The following is a 27,079-nucleotide window of genomic DNA, read 5'->3' as shown; positions in this document are numbered from 1 at the left end:
ATATTGTGAAAATTGTCAGTTGTTAAACTCTCCTGTTTTAATACAACAGTAAAACAATGATTGGATTTGTAATCATTATTATATATTTTGGACATGCATGGTATTTTGCTCATACATTTACTTGATTAGAAAGTAGGAAGTTTGTACAGAGGGTAGAAAACAAATCTTGGTCCAAACATGTTTACCTCATGTGCTTGTACTGGGATCAATGTGACAACCTGCATTTTTGCCTGATGTATCGTTCACTGCTATGGTTCGAGGATGGTGTCTGAAGTTCATGTGATTTCATGGTTCTCCATTCATTCTAATAATAATCCATTTTAAACCCACTTATTTATGGACTAAATTTGACAACAGTACGGCAACAAGTTATGAGACTGATTTTCAAGAAGAAACTAGGAATATCTGAGTGAATATTCTCAAGTCTAAAGATCCTATGATAAATAAAAGGGGAATATTCCTGAGATGTTTAGAATATTTCTTCCATTGAAATTGTTATTGAGAATATAAGAGAAGAATAGGTTGTGTAATGCTATTAAGTAATAGTAAGTTACTATTAAGTAAAGGAGCTTAGCAACAATAAACTCTTATATATTCTTATATAAATATAAGAAAATATTTATCTGCACAGCTGTAATAACACATGGGTGTTTAGAAGTACATAATTGTTGAGAAGAATTATTTTTTAATTAACTTGCATTAAGGTGTGCTTAGTCATTCTGGTTCATGTAAAATAAAACAGATATTTAATATAATAAATATTTAATAAAATATTCAGAAGGTTAATGTGTGTTGAATATTTTAACACAATAGCAGAAAACATGGCAAGCAGTACAATGCATTGATACTTTTTTAAAACACTGCAGGACACAATGTTGTAAATAGGCCTATAGTTGATCATTAAAAACAGAATGTTTCCCTCAACTACGTTTAACATTAATCAGTATGTTGAAAGCATTTGGGAAGGAAGGAAAGACAGTAAACTTTGAAATTACTAGTTAAACTTCATGGTATGCTCATGAGAGTTTGAACAATAATATACATATAAGTAGTTTTAAGTATATTTTAAGTAAAATATAAAAATGGTTTAAGAGTAAAACTTTGAACCATTACACAATTTCTTTTGTGTCAGATAGCCTTTTACCTTACATGTATGTAAACATAAAAGTAGCTTAATAAAGCATTTGATCTTTACCTTTCAGTACTCATATATAATTGTAGTCATTTATATAAGTATGATATAATTATATAAATTGATTATATAGGAAAAAGTTTTCACAGAAAATTTCAGATGCCATTGGCTCCAAGGACCCAATATACTCAATTTTGATTAAAAATACTGTAAAAATGAAAACAAACAAACAAGAAAAAAAGTTGAGCAAAGTTTAAGGCAACCAGATTGTTACGTTTTTGAGGTTTTTCAACTTATTTGTGTAAGATTTTTTAGTTTAAATGAAATTACTCTCTCCTAGAGAGTTTATTTGAGTTCACATCGGTAGTGTTAATATAAACACTAGGTGAATAATTAGGTGATGACAGCCACTTATTGAAGACACCATGTTAATAGGAAGAATCACCAAAAGAGAAAATCACAATTTGTATGTCACCATTACAGCGGTCAGTGTTTGTAACTAGTTGGGATCTTGACCCTTAAATCTTTAATATTAGTTAGACTCTGACTAATGACCAAAGACCTGTAAGTGCTATTTGGCTCACAGATAGACCCTTATAGAACAAACTAAGTTAGAGTTTGACTAAATATAAATAAATCTAAAAATGTCATTTAAAAAAAAGAAGAAAAAAAAATCACACTATGTAAATAGGATGTCACAGAATAATAATATGCTTGAAGAATAAAAATTTTTGCAAAAAATGTGTAATGTAATAAAACGTTGTTAGATGTTAATGTATTGTTTTCTCTAGTTCTTGTTTTTATTTTTAATTGGTGCATTCTTATCCAATTTTGTTTTCTATTTTTACTCTTTGTTTTCACTTATACTTGTTTTGCGATTCTAGTCCCTTTTTTACATTGGCTCTTTTGTATTTACTTTGACTAGATGAGGTTTGTTTTGCTTTTGTCTTATTGTTTACTTCTGTCTGTATTGTCTTGTGAGTTGTCTTGTTACCGTGTTTTGTCCTTCACCCAGATTCTCTGGCCTGACCCCCCACTACCTAAAAGTAGCTGTCCACTCTCTCAAGTCTCTGGTTCTATGAATTCCTGCCTTGGTGGCTAGTCTTTAGTGTAACTTCTGAGATTCATTCCAAGTTAAAGGGGTCCTGTCTTCTTTCCTGTCTTCTTGCCTTCTTTCACTCCTCATTCTCTTGTCTACATCTTGTTAATGAAATCCCCTTATCTGCTCACTTATTATAAGGTTTTCTTTGGTATTATTAAGGGTATTATTGTATTAATTTTTTTAATTTGTTTTATAATTTTCAAATTTTCTATTAAATTAATTGTAGTTTTATTAGTTTCTTTAGTTTTTATTTTGTGAAGGAATTTTCTATTTAGTTTTTTCTATTTACTTTCAGTTTTAGTTTACAAGATCAGTATAGAAATGACAATCAGCAAAGTAGGCCTATACAAATATAGCCTTAAGATGTAAATTGAAACAGTCAGGCCTTTTTACTGGAATATACACAAGTTCTGATTATATCTGATGTTTTGCGATATTTAACATTAAAATAAAGTAGTTTTTAATGGCTAGATGTCTTTTTTCTTATTTAGCCATAATCATGATACTGAGCTATCTTAATTACTGTTTCAACAATCGCGCATAAATGACGAATGAAAAAGCCAATCGCATTGTGCAGTAAAGGCTCATATTTCATTTATGAAAAATTATAATTGTGTGCCAGATTTAATGCGGGTGTTGTTCGGGATGCGGCTCGTGGTCGGTCAAAATTAAATGAGTGCTGCTGTTAGATAACGTGTCTGTTGTTCAGCTGGTGCCCGTTTACCAAGCAGAATCCATGCAGGACTTTAAACTGCTTTGTTTAAAGTTAAATCATTCTGACATTGATAAATGCTGTCTGCAGTTGTTTTTGGGTTTTTTTACAGCAGCATGTTCTGGATGTATTAAAAGTTTAACCTCAACAATGTCATCAACCGAGCTTAGAACTGGAAATATCCAGGTCCACAAGTTGCAAAACATCTGGCTCAAGAGTTTCAAAACTATACACCAACATCTGAAAATAGCGATAAACAAAAAGACCCAAGAGGCATGACAACTAGAGCTAGCTTTTGTACAACAGCATCGCTCATTCATGTGTTTTAAGCTCTAAAGATCTACTGAGTGAGTTTAGGGCCCTATTTTAATGATTTAAGTATGTGGCACATGGTCTAAAAGGGTTTGTCCTATTCTATTATGGAGTAATGCATAACGTGCAATATACCAATGAAAATCTCATCTCAAATTAAAAAAAAAAAAAAAAAAAAAAACTTTATTATAATCTAATTATAATCCATCAAGGTACAATTCTGTAGGTGCATTAGTTTTGCATTAATTTCATGTTAATTTTTAAATATAAGCAGGGCTTGTTTTTAATTTAATAATAAGTTATTTTTATAGCAAATATAAAAGCCCTTACATACCAAAACAGGGTAATAAACCTCAGGCTGAAGAAAAAGTAAATTCATGTAGGTACAGTAGAATGCAGGAGAAGAAAGTTCAGCCAGATTTTATTCATTACATTTTTGTTATGAAAGGACTTTTACATTTGCTATATTACTATATCAAATGTAAGCCCTGCTTGATTGAACTGTATTAGCAAACTAAGTAATAGCTGTTACTTTTTATATATTTTCTTGAAAATAAAAAGTTAAATTTATTAGTTAAAAAAAAAATAATCTGATTGTGTAAGTTGCATTACTTGTGCGTTACTCAGTTTCATTTTCTCATACTGCACCATGTTGTTTAAATAGCAACCCTTGAACACACCTCTTTTTAGACCAGCACACTCATTGGCACTCAAAATGCATTTGCCATTTTGAAGAACTGAAAGTAGATTGCGTCATGTACCAACTCAAACTTGGTCTAAAGTCTAAAGTCAATGGCGCTTTATATATATATATTGTGACAGGGTGAAGGAAGCAGCACAACAAGGAGGGCTCAGAAACAATACCCGGAGGATGGATTTATGGAATAAACAAAAAAGAATAATATGGGTGCGTCAGTGTCCCAAGGCGTGATAAGTGCTGCGGTGCTCTCTCTCTTCTGCGTGACTTGGTGAAAGCGGTGAGTCCGTGCCAGGGGTTAAGGCTGACCAGTTCACATGCTACTGTCTGTAAGAAAATGGAGAGACTACGCTGAGTGGCAGCTTTGTCGGGAGTCCATGCTAAACCTTCTGGCGTGCCTCGTGGCTTTTTCAAGCCGGCAGGTAATGAGCAGCAGCTGTGACCAATCAGCCGGTGATGGGCGTGTCCAAGTGCTCCTTGATGGTTTCTGGGGTGATGCTGATGGTAGTTCGGGATGATCGTCACACCCTTTCCCTCTTGTCATTTACGTGCTCAGTAACGGTGCCAACTGCTGCCCCCACCTCTTTGGTGACATACAGGAGGCAGCGGGGCTGCCAGCCAAAAGGAGCTTGAAGAGGTGAAGCCAGTTGAGGCCTGAGGACTTCAAAGGATCCCAAAGAGCCCATACAGGAGCATCAGATCCCAGACCCTCACTTGCCTCTGATATCTCCTGCCTGTCTGACTATTCTTATTAAAGAGCTAGCAAATGAATCCAACCGTCTTTGACTCCTTGTTACAGTCAAGCAGTGCATTGTAGATCCTTTGGACTGACCAGTAGCTGGAGTGAGGATTGACACCTCCTATGGTTTGCCTGGATGGCATGCTGGAGCCTAACATGAGGGTTGTCCCACATCCTATCACTCCTCTTGATCCAATCTTTACTTCACCAAGAGAACATGAAATGTCAATAGTCCACCAAACGAGTGCTGTAATGTCTGTCATACTCATGAAGTAAACTCCTTTCCAACACAATGCCCTCTGGCATCCAGTAAACTCTGAAAACATGATGAATCAAAGCTTTAGTAATTTCCTTGGCTGTAGGGAGAACTTTCAGGAGAGCTAAAAGATGTGACTTGGAAAATATGGCTAAAATAGAATACCTGTGAAAATGGGAGATCAGTAACACAATACACAGAGAAATACCTGAGCCTCTGAGGAATAGGGAGTGACTCAGGTAGTCCAGGGGGCTATCCAGCTGAGTGACATGTGGTGGTACATATTGTTTGATAGCAGGTCTCGCCCGAATTCAGCGGATTTTACAAGTCTACAAGCGTCATTCAACTATGAACACCCTGGTGAGCTAATCAAAATTACAACTCATGAGACTGCAATCAGTGAACGAGCACCTGACTCACTTCATCAGAGCACTTCCTTCACAAAAGATGGTAAGCTTTGCTCTACCTGATAAATTCGATGGTAACGCAGAGCAATGTCGGGGCTACATTCTGCAAGTTAAAGTTTAATTTGACCATCAAGGGGAGAGAATTGAATCGGAGGAAAGGAAGTGCATGTTCTTGATGACACTACTGACCAGCAGGGCAACTGACTAGGCCACAGCTGTGTCTTTATTGATTTTGATTATATTGATTTCAACACCCTTGCAACAAGAATCGATAACCTCCTTAGACAAACACCCAGCTACAAGAACAGCAGAAAGAATTTTCTATCTACATTCATCCCTGTCCCCAGCAGTTCACGTCAAGATAATGAACCCATGCAGGTTAATGTATCACGGCTCTCGGAAAATGAGAGGGAAAGATGCTGGATAAATCATTTATGCTTCTATTGTGGAGCCACAGGACATCGCAGTCGGCCTTGGATGCCCACAGAAATCTCAGAGTCCTGGGCGAATATTGATAATTTTGCTCTGCTCAGTAAAAAAAATATTCACCTTGCCTAAAACCCTCAAAACTGACGAACTTTCTTATAGTCTCACAGCCATGATTGATTTGGGTGCCGCTCTAAACCTGATTGACCATAGCATTGTTTCAAAATTGCATATTCCTACACAACCTACAATCCACATATCCGAACTTATTGGAGGAGGCATCACTCAGCAAACGGAAACGCTAACGTGGGGTTACCTTACGTAGAATCCATTTCTCTTTATGTCTTAGACTCCCTACACATTAAATTATTCTGGGCTTCCCTTGGCTTTCCGCTCATGATCCCGACATTTCATGGTATCACAGCAAATTTTAGAAGCTGGTCTGGATTCTGTTTTGATCACTGCCTCCCCACCAAACCTACTCCTTGTATGACCACCAGCATAGAAAGTACTGAGACTCACAACCCTGTTCAAATTCCCTCCCACTACCATGACCTGTCTGGTCTTTAGCAAAACTCGGATGCCCCCTCACTGCCTTTGGGATTGTGCCATCGATCTGCTCCCCAATGCTATGCCTCCTAAGAGCAAGATCTACCCTCTTTCCAGAACCGAAAGCCAAGCCATGGAGGACTACATATCCAAAGCCCTCGACTCCGATTTTATCTGTCCTTCAACGGCTGCAGGGTTCTTCTTTGTGTAGAAAAAGGACAGGGCTGAGACCTTGTATTGATTATCGAGGAATTAATAATGTCACAGTCAAATTCCACTACCCACTTCCCCTCGTGCTCTCAAACAACTACGTGAGGCTACCATCTATTCCAAGCTGGATCTAAGGACTGCATGCAACCTCATTCGGATTAAGGAGGGAGACGGCTTTTCTCACCACTAGGGGGCACTATGAATATCTGGTTATGCCCTATGGGCTAGCCAACTCACCTGCCATCTTCCAATCCATTAACCACAAAATCTTCAGAGACATTATCAACCAGTTTGTCATTGCCTATATCGACAATATCCTCATCTACTTCATAACTCATGTCAGAACTGTTTTGTCCAGACTCTTGGAGAATCATCTGTATGTCAAAGCCAACCAATATCAAAGAGCTCCAATTGTTCCTTTTCGATTTATTCATAATTAAAGCATATTCGCTGCCCCTTTAACATCTCTACTCAAAGGAAAGCCAAACAAGTTGAAATGGACCCCAGAGGGTCCACAAGCAGTATATCCTGTCCAACTTAAGACAGCGCATATTGCAGTGGGTCCATACCCCCCTCAGTGCAGGGCATCCAGACATCTCTCATTACAATTCATCTGGTGCAAAACATGTTCTGGTGGCCAGATATGATTAAGAAGATCACCACTTACGTTAAGTCTTGCCAAGTCTGTGCTCAGTCGAGCACGTCCAAGGAGTTTCCCACTGGTCTCCTCAAATCTCTACCTATCCCACATCGACCCTGGTCCCATCTCTCTATAGACTTTGTAACCAATCTACCATCGTCCAATGAATACACCACTATTTTAGTTGTCATAGACCGTTTTTTCAAGTCCTGTCACCTAATTCCACTGAAAGGACTCCCCACTGCCATGGAAACGGCCCAAGTCCTTTCCACCATATATTCAGGATTTACCGGAAGATATTGTCAGCGATCACGGAACTCAGAACTCAGTTCACATCCCAAGTCTGGCGAGCCTTCTGCAAACAACTGGATATCCAATGGCCAAGTTGAACGTCTCAATCAAGAGATTGGCAGGTATCTAAGGACATACTGCGCCAGGGAACATAGATGGTCCGTGTTTCTGCCCTTAATAAACTGCCGCGCATATAAATTCAAACTCAGCCTCCGCATCCTTGTTACACAGATACAGTTTTCAAGCGTGGAATGTATTATGCCTTGGTTTGTAGGTAAGAAAAGGTATCTACAGTATGTATATGATAACACTATGGTTTATTAAGTTGCAGAATATTTCATTAATGATGGATTTTTCTAGTGGTATTTTCCATTCACCCCTTTGTGTAAAGATGTAGTTGCATACAATTCAGTGGTGGAATATGATAATATTGCAAGCCTCACTCAGCTGTTGCAAAGCAAAAGCGACTCATGGCAGTGGATATTTGAATGTAACCAATTTGAGGCCATAGTAATCAATGCAGGGTCTGAGGCTCAGTGAGTTATCACAAATGAAGACTTTGTAGTTTCCAGATGGAAAACCTCAGGCTGGTTGGAAAATAATTTGTCACAAAAACCCTTGTAACGCTTTATTTTATGATTACACCTATTGCTTATTAGTGTCATGAACCATGCCTCTGTGGCTCTTTCTGACGTGGCCACTGGAGGACTTCTTCCATTGAGAAGTCTTGTCCTTGCTCTGGCTGGTAATTCTGAGTGTTTATACAATTCTGTTGATTTCCTGTATTGACCCTGGACTGTTTCCTGTTTTCCTGATTGTTTGCTGCCTGCCTTCTGACCCCTTGCCTGTATACCTCGACCTTGATCATAGCTGCCTGCCGCCATGCTCACTACACATCAGCATAGAGTTTAACAGCAGCCGGGAATGATCCGGAAAGGAGACGAGCAGAAGACAGCGTTCTCCACAACTACTGGACACTATGAATATTTAGTTATGCCATTCGGCCTCTCCAATAGTCCTTCTGTGTTCCAGGCATTCATCAATGAAACCTTCCGGGACATGTTGAATCAACACCTCATTGTCTAGATCGAGAACATTCTCGTATTCTCATCAGAATTCTCTTAACACATAGAACATGTCAGAGCAGTTTCTCAATGCCTTATACAGAAATAACAAATTTAAAGAAGTGTGAGTTTCATCAGACCCAAGTCTCCTTTCTTGGTTACATTATCAGTTCTAAAGGGAGTGACCATGGATGATCACAAGGTTCATGCCATCGTTAACTGGCCTCATCCCAAATGCTGAAGGATATGCAGTGATTTCTGAGATTTGCCAACTTCTGTTGGAGGTGTATTCAAAATTTCAGCACCACAGCAGCACCTCTCGCTTCCCTCATTAAGAAGGTACAGAAGCCGAGAGTACAGAAACTTTCTAGACCCTTAAGGAAAAGTTCTCCATGCCTCCCATCCTTCACCACCCGATCCAGAGGAGTTGTGGTGGAGGTGGATGCAACAAACACTGGCATTGCTTGGTTGTACTGTCACAACAAATTGTTCCCCTGTGCCTTCCACTCCCGAAAAATTCACCCCGCTGAATGGAATTATAATGTGGGCGATTTATTAGCCATGAAGGCCGCCTTTGAGGAGTGGCGGCATTGGCTTTGTCTCTGATATCCCCTCTCTGTTGTTGATCTCCTGCCTTTCTGACTATTCTCATTAAAGAGCTAGCAAATGGATCTGTCCATTTCTGACCCTTCGTTATAATTAGCATGCATATTACTAGAATATTAGCCATTTATTAGTGCAAGTTAAGCTGCACTAAGACTAAGACCTTATTCTACATCTTTGATCATACCCAATACTGCCTTACTAACTAATAATAAACATAAGAGTTTATTGAGGTAAAAGTCATATTTAATAGTTAACAAGTGTTACCTATTCTAAAGAGTTACCAAAATCCCTTGAATTTATCAAACATTTCAATCATTTTTATTTATATAGCACTTTTAACAACAACATCAAAGCACTCAACCATACATTTAAATATGTCTGAACCAGACATATTTTACCAGATTATTTCTAGTAATTGGGAGAGATTGAATATATTGAGTAAGATGTCAAGCTATTTGTAGTTCACACATGTATGAAAAACACCCTCACATAGTTCCAAATCTGTATAAATTTCTTTGTTCTGTTAAACCAGGTTGTTTTGGGTCACCATTGACTCCCATAGTATTTTTCCTACTCTGATAGTCAGTGGTGACCCAAAGCAGCCTGGTGCAAACTTTGTTCAAAATATCTTCCTTTGTGTTTGGCAGAACAAAGCAATTCATACAGGATTGAAACTACTTGAGGTGGAGTACATCATGACAGAATTTTATTTTTTGAATGAACCTTTAAGGCCACTTGGAGCTGTTACTTTTCCACTGGATCAACAGTTCAAGTAAGAATCTATTTTTCAATTAAATTTTCAATTTAACGTGTAAGTCTTAAACATTAGGCATGTGGCCAGTAGGATAGGCAATGGTCAATTTTCAGGCAAACAGTCCAACAGACATCAAGACTTGAAATGATAATTCAGAATGTCAGAATCCAAGAAGATCATAACATAAGATAAAGCAATAATACAATGGAGAAACACTTCTAGTGCTTTAACACTATAAAAGCACATGGTTTTAAGCCTAAATAGGAAGTATCTGTAGTTTGGATGAGTGAATCTGATGAGTGAGTCTCTTTTGTTCAGAGAAAACAAACTACAATAAAAAATATTCTGCTGGATAGCATCTGTTTATATACCAGCAGCAATATTTTCCCCCTTAATATACTTTCTTATGTATTAAATAATATTTTGTAAGGAATATGACTTATATGTTGGACAATATAATTGAGCAATAACATGCAATTCTGCTTGTATGAATAGATTGGCACAGACAGGCAGTTATTTTAAGTTATTTTAAAAGAAATTAGTCTTTAGAGAGCTTGTTAACATTGTTTACAGTTTGTGTTATCAAGACAATTAGCATGAGACCAGTGTTCATATATAACAAACCAAATTGTACCTTTGCAAAGCACTACAGAAAAAAACACAAATAGAGAACATGGTAAGATTTTAAATGTTCTGTTACAGAAATATGTATATATATATATATATATATATATATATATATATATATATATATATATATATATATATATATATGACTATGTTTTCAAGTATTTGATGTGTGCTTTGTTGGTGCTTCTCTTTTCAGACTGCTTGTGACAATTAATACAACTTTTAACGTTTTGTTTTTAATAACTGTCCAATAACAAAACCCACAACTGTACATCATATAAGATGCAGTCACTGCTGACGAATGAGTCTAGTGTCTTAATATTTAAACTCTATGGTCTGAATGAAACAATGGAGAACAGATATGTTTTGTTATCTTTAACTGCACTGTATTATCCCCTGATAATATTTTGTAATGTTACTGTAATTATTACTATACTCTTACATAAAAAGCTTCATGAGCCAATGTATCTGTTCATATGTAATCTGTGTGTAAATGGACTTTTTGGCACTTCTGGATTTTACCCTAAATTCATGTATGATTTATTAGCTCAAGATCATGTGATTTCCTATGTTGGATGTATGATTCAGATATTTGTCATTTATTCTTCTATTCTGTGTGACTTTTCAACATTAACAGTAATGGCATATGACAGATATGTGGCAATATGCAAACCACTGGAGTATCATTCAAAAATGACAAATCAGAAAATAGTTAAATGTATCCTTTTCTGCTGGCTGACTCCGTTTTTTTGCATGTCTTTTTTAATTATGTTAATATCTAGGCTTACCTTATGTGGCTTTAGTATTGAAAAGTTATATTGTGAGATTTGGGCAGTTGCAAAACTCTCTTGCTTTTCTACAACGGTAAATAATGTGTTTGGGTACATTGTAATTCTTACATATTTTGGACATGCAGTATTGATATTTTGCTCATACATTTACTTACTCAGAAAGTGCAGGAAATCAATAGAAGGCAGACACAAATTCATACAAACGTGTGTTCCTCATCTGCTTGCATTAATTAATGTGACAGCTGCATTTATGTTTGATGTACTGTACAGTCGCTATGGTTCAAGGAATGTGCACCAAAGTCTCAAAGTAATTTCATGGCCATGGAATTCTTACTGTACCACCAATTTTAAATCCTCTTATTTATGGTTTAAATCTGACAGCAAATGCTGACAACAAGTAATTAGACTGTTTATCAAGAACAAAAATCAGAATATCTGAATAATTATCACATCATGTCAAAAATCTGAGGCTTTCTGTGATTCATGTTGTTTGTGAAAATAAAGTCTAACAGAACAATCTGTTTTTAGATGTTTAGGTTAAATTCTTTGTTTCTGAGAATATGCAAAGATAAAAATAATGATAATAATAATAATGATTTTTGCTTTTTCTTAGATGTGAAGTGAAGTGGAGGTCTTTCTCACAATAAAATGTCTGTACTGCATAGCCTTAACAACATATGAGTGTTCAGAATGTTGTATTATTATTTACTTTTGGTGAATTCTGGTGTGCTCATTTTATTTTTGTTCATGTTAAATTAAATAGCTCTAATACAATTAATGTTTTAATAAAGTACTATTTAATAATTAGTTTGTGCATCAGTGTGTTGATGGCACATATATTTGCAATATATTATATCAAAACACTCTAGTATATAGATATCAGCCAAAAAAGCAGTTATAATGTGTCTACAAAAAAAAAAAAAAAAACTTGAACAAAAAACCCCAAAAAAGCCACTCTGAAAGGTGTACAGCGGGGAAAATGTGTGATGTGTGAACTGGTATAACACCAAAAACTTTGGAAGTAACAGTTATACAAATGGATAGACATAAATAAGTACACTGATTTTTTTGTTAACAAAATGTCTTTATAACACTTCATTCAGCTTTTTAAGGGGATGTCTTCTGCTAATCCAGATATTCTGATTTATTTATACCTTTAATAAGTTGGATGTTCATGCTGAATATGACCAAGGTTGGAAAAAATTAGTTGGACATACGACAGGATTTGTGTAAGTTTAGAAAGTTTGCCTTTCAACATTTGGAAAGATTTTTTTTTTTTTGTATGTATCAGTTATAGCTCTGCATAAAAGGGTGGATTTCCTTGTATGGGCACTTCTCTTGTAAGAACATGTGTACACATCAATCCAAAGTGAGAGCAAGAGCACACTCATCAACATGCTTTTTCAGTTATGGAAGTCATTGATAAGCGGTGCGGGTCTTGCTCAAAAAGGATTTAACATTTTGTTTTTAGACAATAGTTGTTTTAATTATAAAGGAAAGATAACCAAGGCTGGATGATTAATCTAAATTAAATCGCAATTCAGATTTGGTCAAAGCTGCGAATGTCTTGCTTATCTTTCAGTGAAGCACAATTCTGTCAACAGTAGTAAATCTCCATCAAGAGTCCAAAGAGTGCTTTCAAGCTAAACCACCAAATATGCAGTAGAAAGGTAATGCACGTTGTTCCAGAACACAGAAGACTAAACTGCTTGTCATTAAATGTGGTATTTTGTGGGACAAAGAGGTTCTAGGACGCTCGGCTGAGGCTGTGTTATCCATGTGCAGAAATGTATTAAAGGTAGGGTCTAAGCAAAAATATCAGTCCAAATCAGGAAATCAGAGCAGAGGGGAAAATCCAAAGTTGTGCATCAGAGAGGAGAAGGAATCATACACAGACTATCAGGCAGGGACAAACAGGAAATAACGCTCAGTAAGGTAGGTAATCTGGAAAAACTTTACAATGAATCCAAGTATGGTCTCTGGTTATAAAGTAGTCAAACAATGAGTGCAAAAGAACATAGTGAACTGTATTAGCGCTACACAGCTAATACTAAGGCAGTTAGTGAAGTTTCTGCAGTTTTTTCCTATTTGAGACTGCAGATACTGCACAGTCTGACTTGGTATACCGAGGACAAATTATGGTTAGATTTACACAAAAATTACGCAAATGTTAATCAGTTTACATCAACCAACTGCTAGCAAATTATTTTTAAATTATTAAAAATAGTTTACCTACACTGCTCCATATCCACTCTGACAATATAATTATAATCTGATTTTTAATTGTGTTAATGTCTGATGATTTGGACATCTCTCCACATTTCAGACAGTAATAAAATTGTAGTAACTATTTGTTAACATAGCTGTTCGAGAAAGGCTTTAAGACCCAGTGGAAGACTTTTCCACTACTTGGCACTTTCTGCTTTACAGAGTGGCTTATTTTCCTATTTTACTGTATGACATCTTAAGTTATATTGTTAGGCAAAGTTTAAATTGTGTCAACTTTAAACTACCCAGTATGTAGTTAATTATTTTTAGCATGAATTGAACTTAATTAGGTTTTTAACATTAATATGAGTTCCCTAGCCTGCCTATGGTCCCCCAGTGGCTATAAATGGTGACAGGTGTAAACCAAGCCCTGGGTATGCTGCTTCACCTTTGTGATAATGAAAGCTCAGATGGCCAAATCTGGAATCTGGTCATATGGGGAAAGGTTACCTCCCCTTTCTCTGCCCAGAGAATTTAACAGACACAGCCGAACACGGATGGACGATCTGTCGGAATTGTTACTATAAGAGTGAATCAGATCTCACGTGTATAGTAAGGACAAACTGGACAGTTTCTAACCAAATGTATAGCGGCTAGGATGAGAATCAGCCAAATCTGAGGCCATGGTTCTTAGTCAGAGGTGGCTTGTCCTCTTCAGGTGGGTGGAGAGCTACTGCCTCAGGTGGAGGAGTTTTAGTGTCTTGGGGCCTTGTTCATGAGTGAGGGAAGGATGTGATTTTTTTTTACTTGAATTTAATGACTTAAATATTTATCTTTACCTCACATTAAGCTATAGAACAGCTTCAGAACACTTTAAATATAGTGCACAAAAACTTTATGATGCTGTTTTTGTGCCTTTTGTGGGGCTTGACAATAACACAATATTATACCAATACCAATCCTGAGTATCGGATCAATGCATCTCCACTAAAGAGTACATTTTGGTACCTTAAAAGTACACATTAGTACTTAAAGTGTACATATTTGAACATGATAGGTGCAAAAGTGTACCTTTTTAAAAGGTACCACACCAGTTAATACAACTTATCCACTACCTGGAAAGAACACTGTAACATCCAACCAGCAGAGGGAGCCATCACCCAAAGTACTAGATGCGCTCAACCCCTCTGTTTCTTCTGCTTCCATTTCTTGTTAGAAGTCTCTATAACCAAAGGCCCTCCATGCACTCAATGCAAAGTATTGCCAGTTAAACCTGCCTTACTGAGCAGTCTTTGTAGTTGTTACTGCCTGCTAATCTTTGTAGGACTCTGCCTGTTTCTCTGTTTACCTGGATTACCCCTATTGCTATGTTTGCCTGTTTGGACTGAGATTCTGGTTTGGACCCATTGCCTGTTTACTCACATTGCCCTTTTGGATTTTCCCTTTGTATGTTGATGGATCGGACTGCTACTTTGGTTTTGCCCCACTGCCTGTTGAATTGTTTCCATTTGTTGGATCTGTGCTCAATAAACTACCGCATATGGATGCTGCCTCTGCGTCTACTTTACAGAATACTTCACCTACCATGAATCCAGCTTTACCATCAAATATCGTTTCCCGCTTCCCCTAGTACCCTCAGCATTTAGAGTCAGAGTGAATAGCTAAAAAGCTACCAGACTGCAATTGGTCAATGAACATCTGACCCAGTTTATCCACTCACTCCTCTCACCCATGCCTAGGAAGTTTCGCTAATAAATTTGATGGTACCGCTGAACAATGCAAAGGATTCATTTGTGAAGTTAGAATTTACCTTGATCATCAGAGAGATAAGTTTGAATTTGATGAGAAGAAATGTGCATTTTTAATGACACTACTGACTGGTAGAGCTATCGACTGGGCTGCAGCCGTGTGGGACTCAGATCCACCTCTAAGATACTCAATAGATAATTTCATCCAACAACTCCAAGAAGTGTATCCTGCAGGGAGAAAAGATATATTGACACAGATCATTACCATCACCCAGGGCTTTTGAACTGCTGCCACACATGCCAACACTTCAACACACTAGCAGCACAAAGTGGCTGGAATGATGTAGCCTTAAAAGCCATGTTTTACCGGAGTCTTAATCCTGAATTACAAACCAAATTGGCCTGCAGGGGAGAGGATTTGTCATTATCTGAATTCGTCACTCTACCTATAAAGATCGACAACCTCATGAAACAAGCTCCTAGCCATAAGGCCGATCCGAGAATCTCTCGTACCTCAGCCCTACTCGTCATGGTATAAGAACGCTCAGGTATTGAACCTATCCAGCTAAATTTTTCAAAGCTCTCGGGGGAGAGGGAGAGATGCCGTCAACATAACCTATGCTTCTATTGTGGTGCGACAGGCCATCGCTGTTTAGAATGTCCACACAAGTTCCGTACCACGCCATCAACAACAACCTCAGAGGCAAAATAATTGCCCAGCAGACAAAACATCTCACACTCCAGGTTGGTCTATTCCATAAAGAAACCATTACTTTATACATTGTTGATTCCCCCAACCATGAAATAATCCTGGGATTCCCCTAGCTTTCCCTTCATGACCCCCAAATCTCTTGGCACCACAGTGAACCCATTGGCCAGCATTTTGTCATGAACACTGCTCATCCTTGAAACCCAAGCCACATCTTACTACCAGTATAGAATACCTTGAAACCCAAAAATTAGTAGACATCCCCTCCTGTTACATCTGTCTGAAGTGTTCAGCAGGACGAAAGCAGCATAATTACCTCCTCACCGAACTATGACTGTGCCATCGACTTACTCCCTAGTGCCATGCCCCCTAAGTTTACCCACTCTCAAGAATGGAAAGCAAAGCTATGGACGAATACAGCAGCCGCAGGATTTTTCTTTGTCGAAAAGAAAGATGGAGGACTGAGACCCTGCAAAAGTCTACCGGGGTTTGAATAACGTTACCATCAAATTTCGTTACCCGCTTCCTCTGGTTCCCTCAGCACTGGAACAACAGCGGGAAGCCACCATATACACAAAACTGGATTTGAGTATTGCCTATAATCTGATCAGGATTAAGGAAGGTGATGAGTGGAAGACTGCATTCCTGACCACTAGGGGCCACTATGAGTATCAGTTCATGCCGTACGGACTCGCCAACTCACCTGCTTTATTTCAATCATTCATCAACAAACTCTTTAAAGATATCATCAACAAATTCGTAGTATCATATATAGATAACATTCTGATATACCTTTGATTTGAATTAGAACACGTCAACCATGTCAGAATGGTACTATCAAGACTCCTGGAGAATCAGCTCTACGTTGAAAAATGCAAGCTTTACATGAGTCAAACCTCTTTCCTAGGATACCTTATTAGTCACCATGGAGTCAAGATTCCATCATTACAAAGATTCCTTTATCTGCAATTACAGTTCTGTAGCATCCCCGCTAACATCTCCTTTAAAAGGAAAACCAGCTAAATTAAAGTGGACTGATGAGGCCAACCTAGCATTTCTCTCCCTGAAGGAGAGATTCACATTCGCCCCCATTCTCAAGCACCCCATCCCAACTCACTCTGCGGAATAGGAGCTGTACTACCACAAATCTACCTAGGTCAACCTAGCAAACTTCATCCATGTGCATTGTTCTCTAGAAAGCTAACTGCTGCCGAGCACAATGATGATGTGGGATATAAGGAGCTGCTGTCCATGAAGGCAGCCATCAAAGAATGGCAGCACTGGTTAGAGTGTGCCGTGCACCCATTAGTAATCACCTATCACAAGAACCTTGAATATATCAAATATATCACAGTAACTTACAAGCCAGGCAGTAAAAACATTAATGCTGATGCACTCTCCCGGTGTTCGGGAGTGTTCGATGTGACCCCCACATCGAACACTCCTGAACCCATACTCCCTTCATCCATTATCTTCGCTTCCGTTTCCTGGGATATCATGGAAGAGTTGCAACGAGACCAACAACATGAACCTAGCCCAGCTCACTATCCCCCTAATAAACAGTATGTGCCCTCAAACCTGCAACGCCACGTCATGCAATAGGTCAACACTTCCCTCACGCCAGATCACCCTGGCATTTCTCGCACCATCCCTTTGATACAAAATTTCTTCTGGTGACCTAATATGGCTAAAGAGATCACCACTTATGTCAAATCGTGTCAAGTCTGTGTCCAGTCCAAAACCCCAAAGGAACTTCCCTCAGGTCTCCTCCAACCACTACCCATCCCAGAAAATAAATCAAAGAAAATTAAATCAGAAATTGGCAGCTCCATCACCTACTCTTCCACAGATCCCATCCCCTTCCAATGCATCCAGGGGTTGCAACCTCCCCTTTTCTGTGGTCTGGTGAACCTTTCTCCATTCCAGCTGTAAATGATTGGATTCCTCATAGCTTGAGGGTGTGAGACAGTGCGCATGTCCGTCTCAGCGGGTCCATCAGAAGACAGGCCAACAGGCGACGATGTACATTCTTTTATTTTGACCCTGCCTGACTTTGATTTTTGATCATTTGCTATGATTGAGGGTCTGAGGCATGCAGATCCATTTGCAGGCTTTTATTTGACAGAGGCACGGTCAAGCAGGCAGGCGTCAAAACATAGCAATCAGGAGTATAAGAGGCAACAAAATCCAGAGGTTGGGTCAGGCAGCAAACAATCTAAGAAAATCTAAAAAAATTATGTCTTGTTTTTCTTATTTTCGATTTCTTGCTAAAATTGAAAATGGAAATCAGCATCCCGAATTTGACTTGGAATTTGACTTGGATATTTACTTATCAAGTTGACATGACCCAGAAGTAAAGTAATTGGTTCCTTGCCTGGAGACTTGATCAGGTAACAAAAAGTGTTGAGAAAAAAGACACCTCTGGGCATTCTTTTGAGTCGTTTGGCCCATCGCAGTTATCGTATGAACAGTCCACCCCAATACTGCCAAGTTTTTGGCATATCTTGACCGTTCAAATAGTAAAAATTATTTTATGTAGACCAGTCTGGGTCAACACGATGCTTTTCCAATGAAGGGAAAGGATTGTGTTCCCCATGCTGAATCCTATATAAATTGTTATAATGTTGCTTTGAAAAAATTAAAATTTAAGGAGCATCATAGCCTTTGTAAAAACTGTTTTGCTATTGTGGTCTTTTGCTGCTGGGACAGCAATAGCGCTCTCATACAGCAGTGTTGACAAAAAAAGGTTTCAGACTAAACTCCCTTTCTTCCTGCCTGGATCGCAATAAACAATATATGCAATATTTGCCAAACTAAAACTTACATTTTCTTCTCTGGAAAATGGTTTTAAAAGACTTGCTAATTAATTTAGGTTAATTTAGGTGACAAATTTTTATCTGTAATTGATTTTGTTATGCAGACTTGGTAACCCTCTTTCACAACTACTTCTGAGTCATGCCAATCTGGATAACTAAATATCCAAGTCAGATTCGGACTGCAGGCAATTTTTTAAATTTCAGTAAGAAATCAAAAATTTGAAAAAGAGTCAGTTAGTGAAGAAAGTGTGATCTAACAACAAAACAGAAAATCTGAAACCTAATGTTGTAAATAATTGTATCATATACATACCACAAGTTACATATTGAATGTAGTGAGGAAACTAATGGATTGGCAGGAATATGACTATACTGACTATATTGATTTAAATTTCTCTAAGTGTACTTGCTGATAATTGATAGATAGTTATTTTGACTTAAGAGGGGAAAAAACCTTTAGAGAGCTTGTTAAAACTGTTGTCAATGTTTGTGGACAAGGCAATTAGCATGAGACCAGCGTCCATATAAAACAAATCAAACCTTGACAAACACTGCAGGAAGTATGCCTACAGAAAACGTGGTAAGACCTCATATAACCTCTTATAACTGGAAAAAACAATGTATGCTAAAGTTAGATTATTTGATATTTACATTATTGTTATTATTATTATTATTATTACTACTAGTAGCATTTCCTCTACATGCCTCCTAATTAAATACCTTTACCATTCAAATAAACACATCCTTCTATGTCTAATTAACTTACCAAAAACATAATAATAACAACAAAATCTACATAATAGGTGCATATCATTCCAGATGCAGCCACAGCTGGAGAATGACTCCAGTGTCCTAGTATTTACACTCTCGGTCTCAATGAAACAATGGAAAACAGATATGTGTTTTTTCTTTTACTTCACTGTTTTATCCATTGATGGTATTTTTGTAACGTAACAGTAATTTTCACTATAATCTCACATAAGAAACTTCACGAGCCAATGTATCTGTTTATCTGTAATTTATGCTTAAATGGACTTTTTGGCACTTCTGGATTCTACCTAAATTCATGTACGATTTATTATCATATGATCATGTGATTTCTTATGTTGGATGTATGATTCAGATATTTGTCATTTATTCATCTGCTTTATGTGACTTTTCAACATTAACAGTGATGGCATATGACAGATATGTGGCAATATGTAGACCATTGGAGTATCATTCAGTAATGACGAGTAAGAGGGTTCTTCAGTGTATCCTTTTCTGTTGGTTCACTCCATTTTTGTGCATGTCTGTTCTAATTATATTAATTGCTAGACTCACTTTATGTGGCTCTACTGTTGAAAAGTTATACTGTGAGATTTGGGCAGTTGCAAAACTTTCATGTTTTTCTACAACTTTAAATAATGTGTTTGGGTACATAGTTATTCTTGCATACTTTGGACATGCAATATTGATATTTTGCTCATACATTCACTTGATTAAAAAGTGCAGAAAGTCAATAGAGGGAAGACACAAATTCATACAAACATGTGTACCGCATCTGCTTTCCCTGATCAATGTGACTACTGCATTGTTATTTGATGTACTTTACAGTCGTTATGGCTCAAAGAATTTGCCACAAGGTGTGCGTAATTTTATGGCCCTTGAATTCTTACTCGTGCCACCTATTTTAAATCCCCTTATTTATGGCCTAAATTTAAAAGCAGTAAGGCAGCAAGTTATTGGATTGTTTTTTAAGAAACATGTGGGAATATCTGAGTGATGATTTTATTAAGTCAAAAGTCCTTTTGATTTTGTATTGCAGACAATTGTATTGTGAATATTTTTAAGATTTATTTCATTGTTTATCGAAAATAATATATTTGATTTTACCTCGATTAATGGCTGTTCGTAGATATAAGGTGAAATAGAAGTCATATGATAAAGAAAACAAGGGTGTTTGGAACAAGAAAAAAAAATCCTCAAATTTCTATTTGCAATTCTAAAAAAATCTTTGCATTTGAGTAGAAATGTTTGTTGAGATTTCAATTCAACAATAGCATAATTCAATACAACAATAGCATAATGCTAAATTTATGTGCTTGTTTTTCCTACTATATTGTTAAGTTATAGAACATTGGCTATGAATACAACAATATAATCATATATTTTTCTGAGACAAGAATACAAACAGGAGAGGCAAAGACACCAGTTCCAGGGGCATGTTCCTAAAGCAATGCAAAAACCCTATTACTAGTTCTGAAGTGGTGTTTTGAATTATTAATGACCGCTTGAGGGCAAGATACTTAAACAGTGCCATACTGTAGTAGTTCTAAATACTTAAGAAAAACATGTAAAGAAAAAAAACAATGCTCTTATATACGATTAATGAGATTTCCTAATGCAGCGGGTCTTAAAGACTTTAGTTCCAACCCCCATTCAGGTGTTGCTTGATTGGGGCTGGAGTTGAAATCTGCAGGATGGTAGCTCTCCAGGAGCAGGGCTGGAGACCCCTGCATTAGAAAATCTCATTAACCTCGTGTAATAACAATGTTAGCCAATGAAATGTCATCAATAACATAGTAAAGAATACATGAGTATTTGTCACAAAGGTGTTGAATGTAGGTCTATCCACACTGACCAGACCAGTTTTTCAAAAAGGTTCAGTTAAAGGACATTGAAAACAATGTGTAACAACTTTGTTTTTTTTTTTTTTTTCTTTTCTTAATTAAACTTGTTGGCAACTTTTGCATTATATGTAATATTCCATTTGCCATACTGTAGTGTGCCCTTTGTGTGTGCTGTTTCATAGTGGTTAGTAAATAATAAATGATTTATCCAGTAATAAAAAACTTGTCATGGTCATTTTATTATGAAAAAAAAGAAACCATGCTTGGAACCAAACGCTTGTGACTGCATTGTGGGCCTGGTGCTAATTGGGATGTGGCAGAAACTGAAGAATTGACCCTGCACTGCTGACCTGACTGCTAGGCATCCTCTTTGTTTGTACTCGCTGGACATGTTCATATGTGGACTCAATAAATACAATTTTGCAACTGTAGTGACACCGATGGACAAGCAGAAATTTTGCCAAGAATATTGCCTAAGTTTCTGTGCCAAAGTCCTTGCTACTGGTATCTATATGTAAGCTATAGTTGATGTATAACATGTCCATAGACATTTTTATCAATTTTTTTGATTCCATATAGTCTAACCAATTAACATGAGCTAACGAATGTTGCATACATAATACATGCATAATAAAGCAGAAGCACTTTATTTTAAAGGTTTCCATAATACAGAGTAATTATTAAGGTCTTAGTAGGAGCCGTTGTACGTAAATAAAATAAAATGTACTCATCATGTAACCAAGTTATGGAACTTATGTAACCAAAAGATTGTCATATGTGTGTTGCAGACTTTGGACAATGTAATTATAAATTCAAGTACACAGACTTAAGCTACTTTAAAAAAAAAAGTGTATCAAGATTATACTTATGTGTACTTCATGTTTATCTATTACAGTATACCTTACCTAGCTGCACCTTTGTTTGATTTAACCCATTAGTACACAGCTTAAATCCATTTAATACCTTTCTATTTACATTAAAATTACAGAATTTTACACAGACATAAGCTAATAAAAATAAAGTGTATCAATACTGTACTCAAGTGTAAGTAGCTGTGTAACAGACTTAGTACATACTGTGAAATATCAGTAGCTGCTTATTACATCCACATAATTACAAACTTTAATTATACGGTGTTCCATTCTTAGTTACGTGTACAGTTTATTTCATGTAAGTACAATGGCTACATCTAAGTACCTAATTAAGTAATTACACCTTAAAATAAAGTGCTCCAAAAAAAATTACTTTTAAAGAGAATTTTATTCAATGTAGAAAAAACTAAGAGTAAAAGACAGGGAAAAATAGTAGGGTAGACAGGAAAGAAGGACAGGAAGATGTCTTACAGACGAACCCCTTAGTCAATGCAGGTAGAGGGTGAAAGTTCATAGGCATGATGGGAGTTCACAGACGGCCTCCTTAGCCATGATTTGGCAGGACGGGGAATTACAAATGGCCTCGACAGCCGTAACAGGGCAGGACGAGGATTCAGGGATGCCTTTCAGAGCCGTGACACCAACCTGATGACTAGACACCACTGACACCTCTGAAGGTTCTCTACGTTTGATATCAGTCTGGTAAATTAAAGAACTGACCTCGAAGTTCTGGGTGCAACAGAAGTGAGACAGGGCGCTGTTGGGGCTGTCATTTTGTGAAATAGATCCGTTGTCGCAAACTGCTGTGTGCCATTGCAGTCACAGCCACAGTGAATAAAGGGCCAATGCACAACAAAGCATAGTCCATAAATTCAGTGATGAACGTGGACCCTTGCTTCTCACCTTAGGTTTGAGTGGTTGTGACAGCTGTGTGAGTGCAATCAGTGTAAGGGCTGATGGGAAATGCAGTCCAGGTTGTAGGTTGCAACATTCTGTGTGGTGTGAGAATAATGGGAGAGTGACATCTGGTGGTGAGCAAATGAAATTCCATTGACTGAGTTCATGACACTAATAAATATCTTTACGTAACAATCTTACAGCAATAATGTATTTCAGAAGGCCTTGGTTTATGCGGATAAATGTATCACTGTACATCTCTTTCTGTTTCTGGCAACTCAAACCATGCAACTTTTTAATTTTAATATTATCTATAGTTTTGTAAACTTTGTCATATAAAAAAGAATGGTGTGACAATAAGCACTTCCTACATCTTTGATTTTAAAAAATGTTAAAAAAATTTGATGAACCAAAATTAATCTCAATTTAAAAAGCATTTATTATTTGAATTATTTGTGCAGGAAACCAGTTTTAGATTCCTCTTTGAACAAACTAAAACAATCATGTTGTCAAATTGTGTAGGTTTTACAGGTTTCATGTAGTGTTGGATCTGATCAATTGGCAGGAACACGAATGGCAGCTTAAACTGAACACAAGTAAAAATTTGACCTGTATGCACAGAGTGACATGGACGGTCAGTAATTTATTACATAACTTAGGAGAAAAGAAAGCCTTTAGAGAGCTTGTTAAAACTGTTTTCAGTGTTTGTGGACAATGCAATTAGCATGAGACCAGTGTCCATATATAGCAAACCAAATCAAACCTTTGCAAAACACTACAGGAGACATGCCAACAGAGATCATGGTAAGATTTCAATTGGTTTGCAACTGGAGAAAGAAGATGGGGGGAAAAAAAAAATGTATGCTTTTAAATATTTTAACATTCTATTTCCCTAAATATCTTTCCAGGTGCAACCATTACTGGAGAATCAGACCAGTGTTTTAATATTTACACTCTCAGGTCTTAATGAAACAATGGAAAACAGATATGTATTTTTTTCTTTCACAGCACTGTTTTATCCACTTATGGTGTTTTGTAACGTAACAATAATTTTCACTATAATCTCATATAAGAAGCTTCATGAGCCGATGTATGTGTTTATATGCAATTTGTGTATAAATGCGATTTATGGCACTGCTGGATTCTACCCTAAATTCATGTATGATTTATTATCCGAAGAGCATGTGATTTCTTATACTGGATGTATGATTCAGATATTTGTAATTTATTCATCTGCCCTGTGTGAAGTTTCAACACTAACAGTGATGGCATATGACAGGTATGTGGCAATATGCAGACCACTGGAGTATCATTCAATAATGACCAATCAGAGAGTTCTTCAATGGATCCTTTTCTGCTGGCTGGCCCCCATTTTTTCTATCACTGTTCTAATTGTATTAACATCTAGACTCATTTTATGTGGCTCTACTATTGAAAAGTTGTATTGTGAGATTTGGGCAGTTGCAAAACTTTCTTGTTTTTCTACAACATTAAATAATGTGTTTGGGTACTCTGTTATTCTAGTATATTGCGGACATGGTGTATTGATTTATTTCTCTTATGTTCAGTTGATAAAAAACTGCTTGAAGTCAATAGAGGGCAGGCACAAATTTATACAAACATGTGTACCACATTTGCTTTCACTGATCAACGTAACTGTTGCATTTTTGTTTGATGTACTGTACAGTCGTTATGGCTCAAAAAATGTGCCACAAGGTGTGCGTAATTTCATGGCCATGGAATTCCTACTCATACCACCTATTTTAAATCCGCTTATATATGGATTAAATCTGACAACCGTACGACAGCAAGTTATTCACCTGTTTTTTAAGAAAAAAGTTGGAATATCTAAGTGACTATTTCAGCAATTCAGAAAACATGACACTTTCTTTGTTGGTTCAACGGAGTGCTTGAGTTAACCAACCTGATAGCTTTTATATAATCATGTCAGCACCAAACATAAGTAACTACTCATAAAATAATATCGTATTATTCATTACAATAAAACATTTTTCTGCATAAGATTTGCTACATGATACATCAATACTGAATTAAACTCATGATCAGCCATGACCAACTGTTTCAGTTTTCAGCTATATAGCCGTGGTATAATCTGTGGTTTGTGATTGTTGTTTGTTTTTCATTTTTTTCAACTGTATTAGCAAAAACTAAGAAGAAAACAAAAATAAAACAAAAGATACTCATGTTGCTAACATTTTAAAAACGGTACACCATTGCTGTTATTGACAATAAATAAAAATTCACTTTTATTTAAATGTGAGAAAAATGCGTTAATGTAAAGCTTTACTCTTTATTTACCCAAGTCGTTTCTCTGTAACTTAATAAATATACAGAAAGGGCTACATAATATGTTATCCAATAAGGAAAATCTAAGAGAAACCTTCACAATTTTGGGAGCATTCTTACCCTGTTTATTTAATCCAGCTAATCAAAATTTGAATCAAGAACTACCTCAGCCAAAGACGAGATCAACTGAAATAAAATAAGACATTAAATATTTCAAGATCTGATTAAAAACTGCTTCATTAGCTTCATATTACTAACCAGATTGCCTTTTTCCATCATACTTTATTTTATTATTATTATTAAGTTATATTAAGAATTAACAGATGTTATTAGATTTCATTTTGACATCACCATCAAAGAGACCAATGATAGGCTCTTGACCCTGGACGTTATCTCTCCAGTTGCTAATACTGTGTTTGTAAAACACACTAAATAGAACCACAAAAATTCCTGAGAAAACAATGAATGTGATTTGATGATAACATAACCATGACTGTTTGTCAACGTGCATTCTTGTCGGTACTTGTGAAACGTCCTCAGTAGTCCAACTTAAAGATCCCATCTAGCCAAGTACAGTTTAAATTATTCCTTCTTGCGCCGCACCGAGGATGCATTGAAAGGTGACTTGTGCGAATTTAATACGTTTCATAACCCAGAATTTTGGACACTCTAAAATTGCAAAGAAGTTAAGAGAGCCAAACGATCACTGTGCAGTCAGCACTCGCATACCTGTTGATAGCAGCCCTGAATATATGCGAAAATATGCTGCTAATAATTATATACACACACACACAGTCAGGTCCATAAATATTGGGACATCGACACAATTCTAATATTTTTGGCTCTATACACCACCACAATGGATTTGAAATGAAACTAACAAGATGTGCTTTAACTGCAGACTGTCACTTTAATTTGAGAGTATTTACTCCCAAATCAGGTGAACAGTGTAGGAATTACAAGAGTTTGCATATGTGCCTCTTTCTTGTTAAGGGACCAAAAGTAATGGGACAGAATAATAATCATAAATCAAACTTTCACTTTTTAATACTTGGTTGCAAATCCTTTGCAGTCTGGAACGCATAGACATCACGAGACGCTGGGTTTGATGCTCTGCCAGGCCTCTACTGCAACGGTCTTCAGTTCCTACTTCCTGCTTGTTCTTGGGGCATTTTCCCTTCAGTTTTGTCTTCAGCAAGAGAAATGCATGTTCAATCATGTTCATGTGACTTGGCCATTGCATAACATTCCACTTCTTTCCCTTCAAACACTCTTTGGTTGCTTTTGCAGTATAGTTTGGGTCATTGTCCATCTGCATTGTGAAGTGCCGTCCAATGAGTTCTGAAGCATTTAACTGAATACGAGCAGATAATATTGCCCGAAACACTTCAGAATTCATCATGCTGTTTTTGTCAGAAGTCACATCATCAATAAATACAATACAACCAGTTCCACTGGCAGCCATACATGCTCACGCCATGACACTACCACCAGCATGCTTCACTGATGAGGTGGTATGCTCAGGATCATGAGGTGTTCCTTTCCTTCTCTATACTCTTTCCATCACTCTGGTACACGTTGATCTTGGTCTC

At 37.0% G+C, this 27,079-nt stretch overlaps 1 protein-coding gene and 2 pseudogenes across 1 annotated transcript; all 3 read left to right on the top strand.

Moving 5' to 3' along the window:
* Positions 1–10,809: 10,809 nt before the first annotated feature.
* LOC122359399 lies at positions 10,810–11,719 on the top strand (annotated as a pseudogene).
* Positions 11,720–19,361: 7,642 nt separating this feature from the next.
* Positions 19,362–20,564, top strand: LOC122359434 (annotated as a pseudogene).
* A 3,402-nt stretch (positions 20,565–23,966) lies between these two features.
* Positions 23,967–25,036, top strand: LOC122359435 (olfactory receptor 1468-like). The gene is made up of 2 exons (XM_043259731.1): positions 23,967–23,984; positions 24,089–25,036. Exons 1-2 carry the CDS (start codon positions 23,967–23,969, stop codon positions 25,034–25,036), a joined length of 966 nt encoding a protein of 321 aa, XP_043115666.1.
* The last annotated feature ends 2,043 nt before the right edge of the window (positions 25,037–27,079 follow it).

This window comes from Puntigrus tetrazona, chromosome 15, assembly GCF_018831695.1.
Source record: "Puntigrus tetrazona isolate hp1 chromosome 15, ASM1883169v1, whole genome shotgun sequence".
Classification (NCBI taxonomy): Eukaryota; Metazoa; Chordata; class Actinopteri; order Cypriniformes; family Cyprinidae; genus Puntigrus; species Puntigrus tetrazona.
The sequence above is the reverse complement of the archived record's forward strand: the minus strand, read 5'-3'. Positions and strand labels throughout refer to the sequence as shown.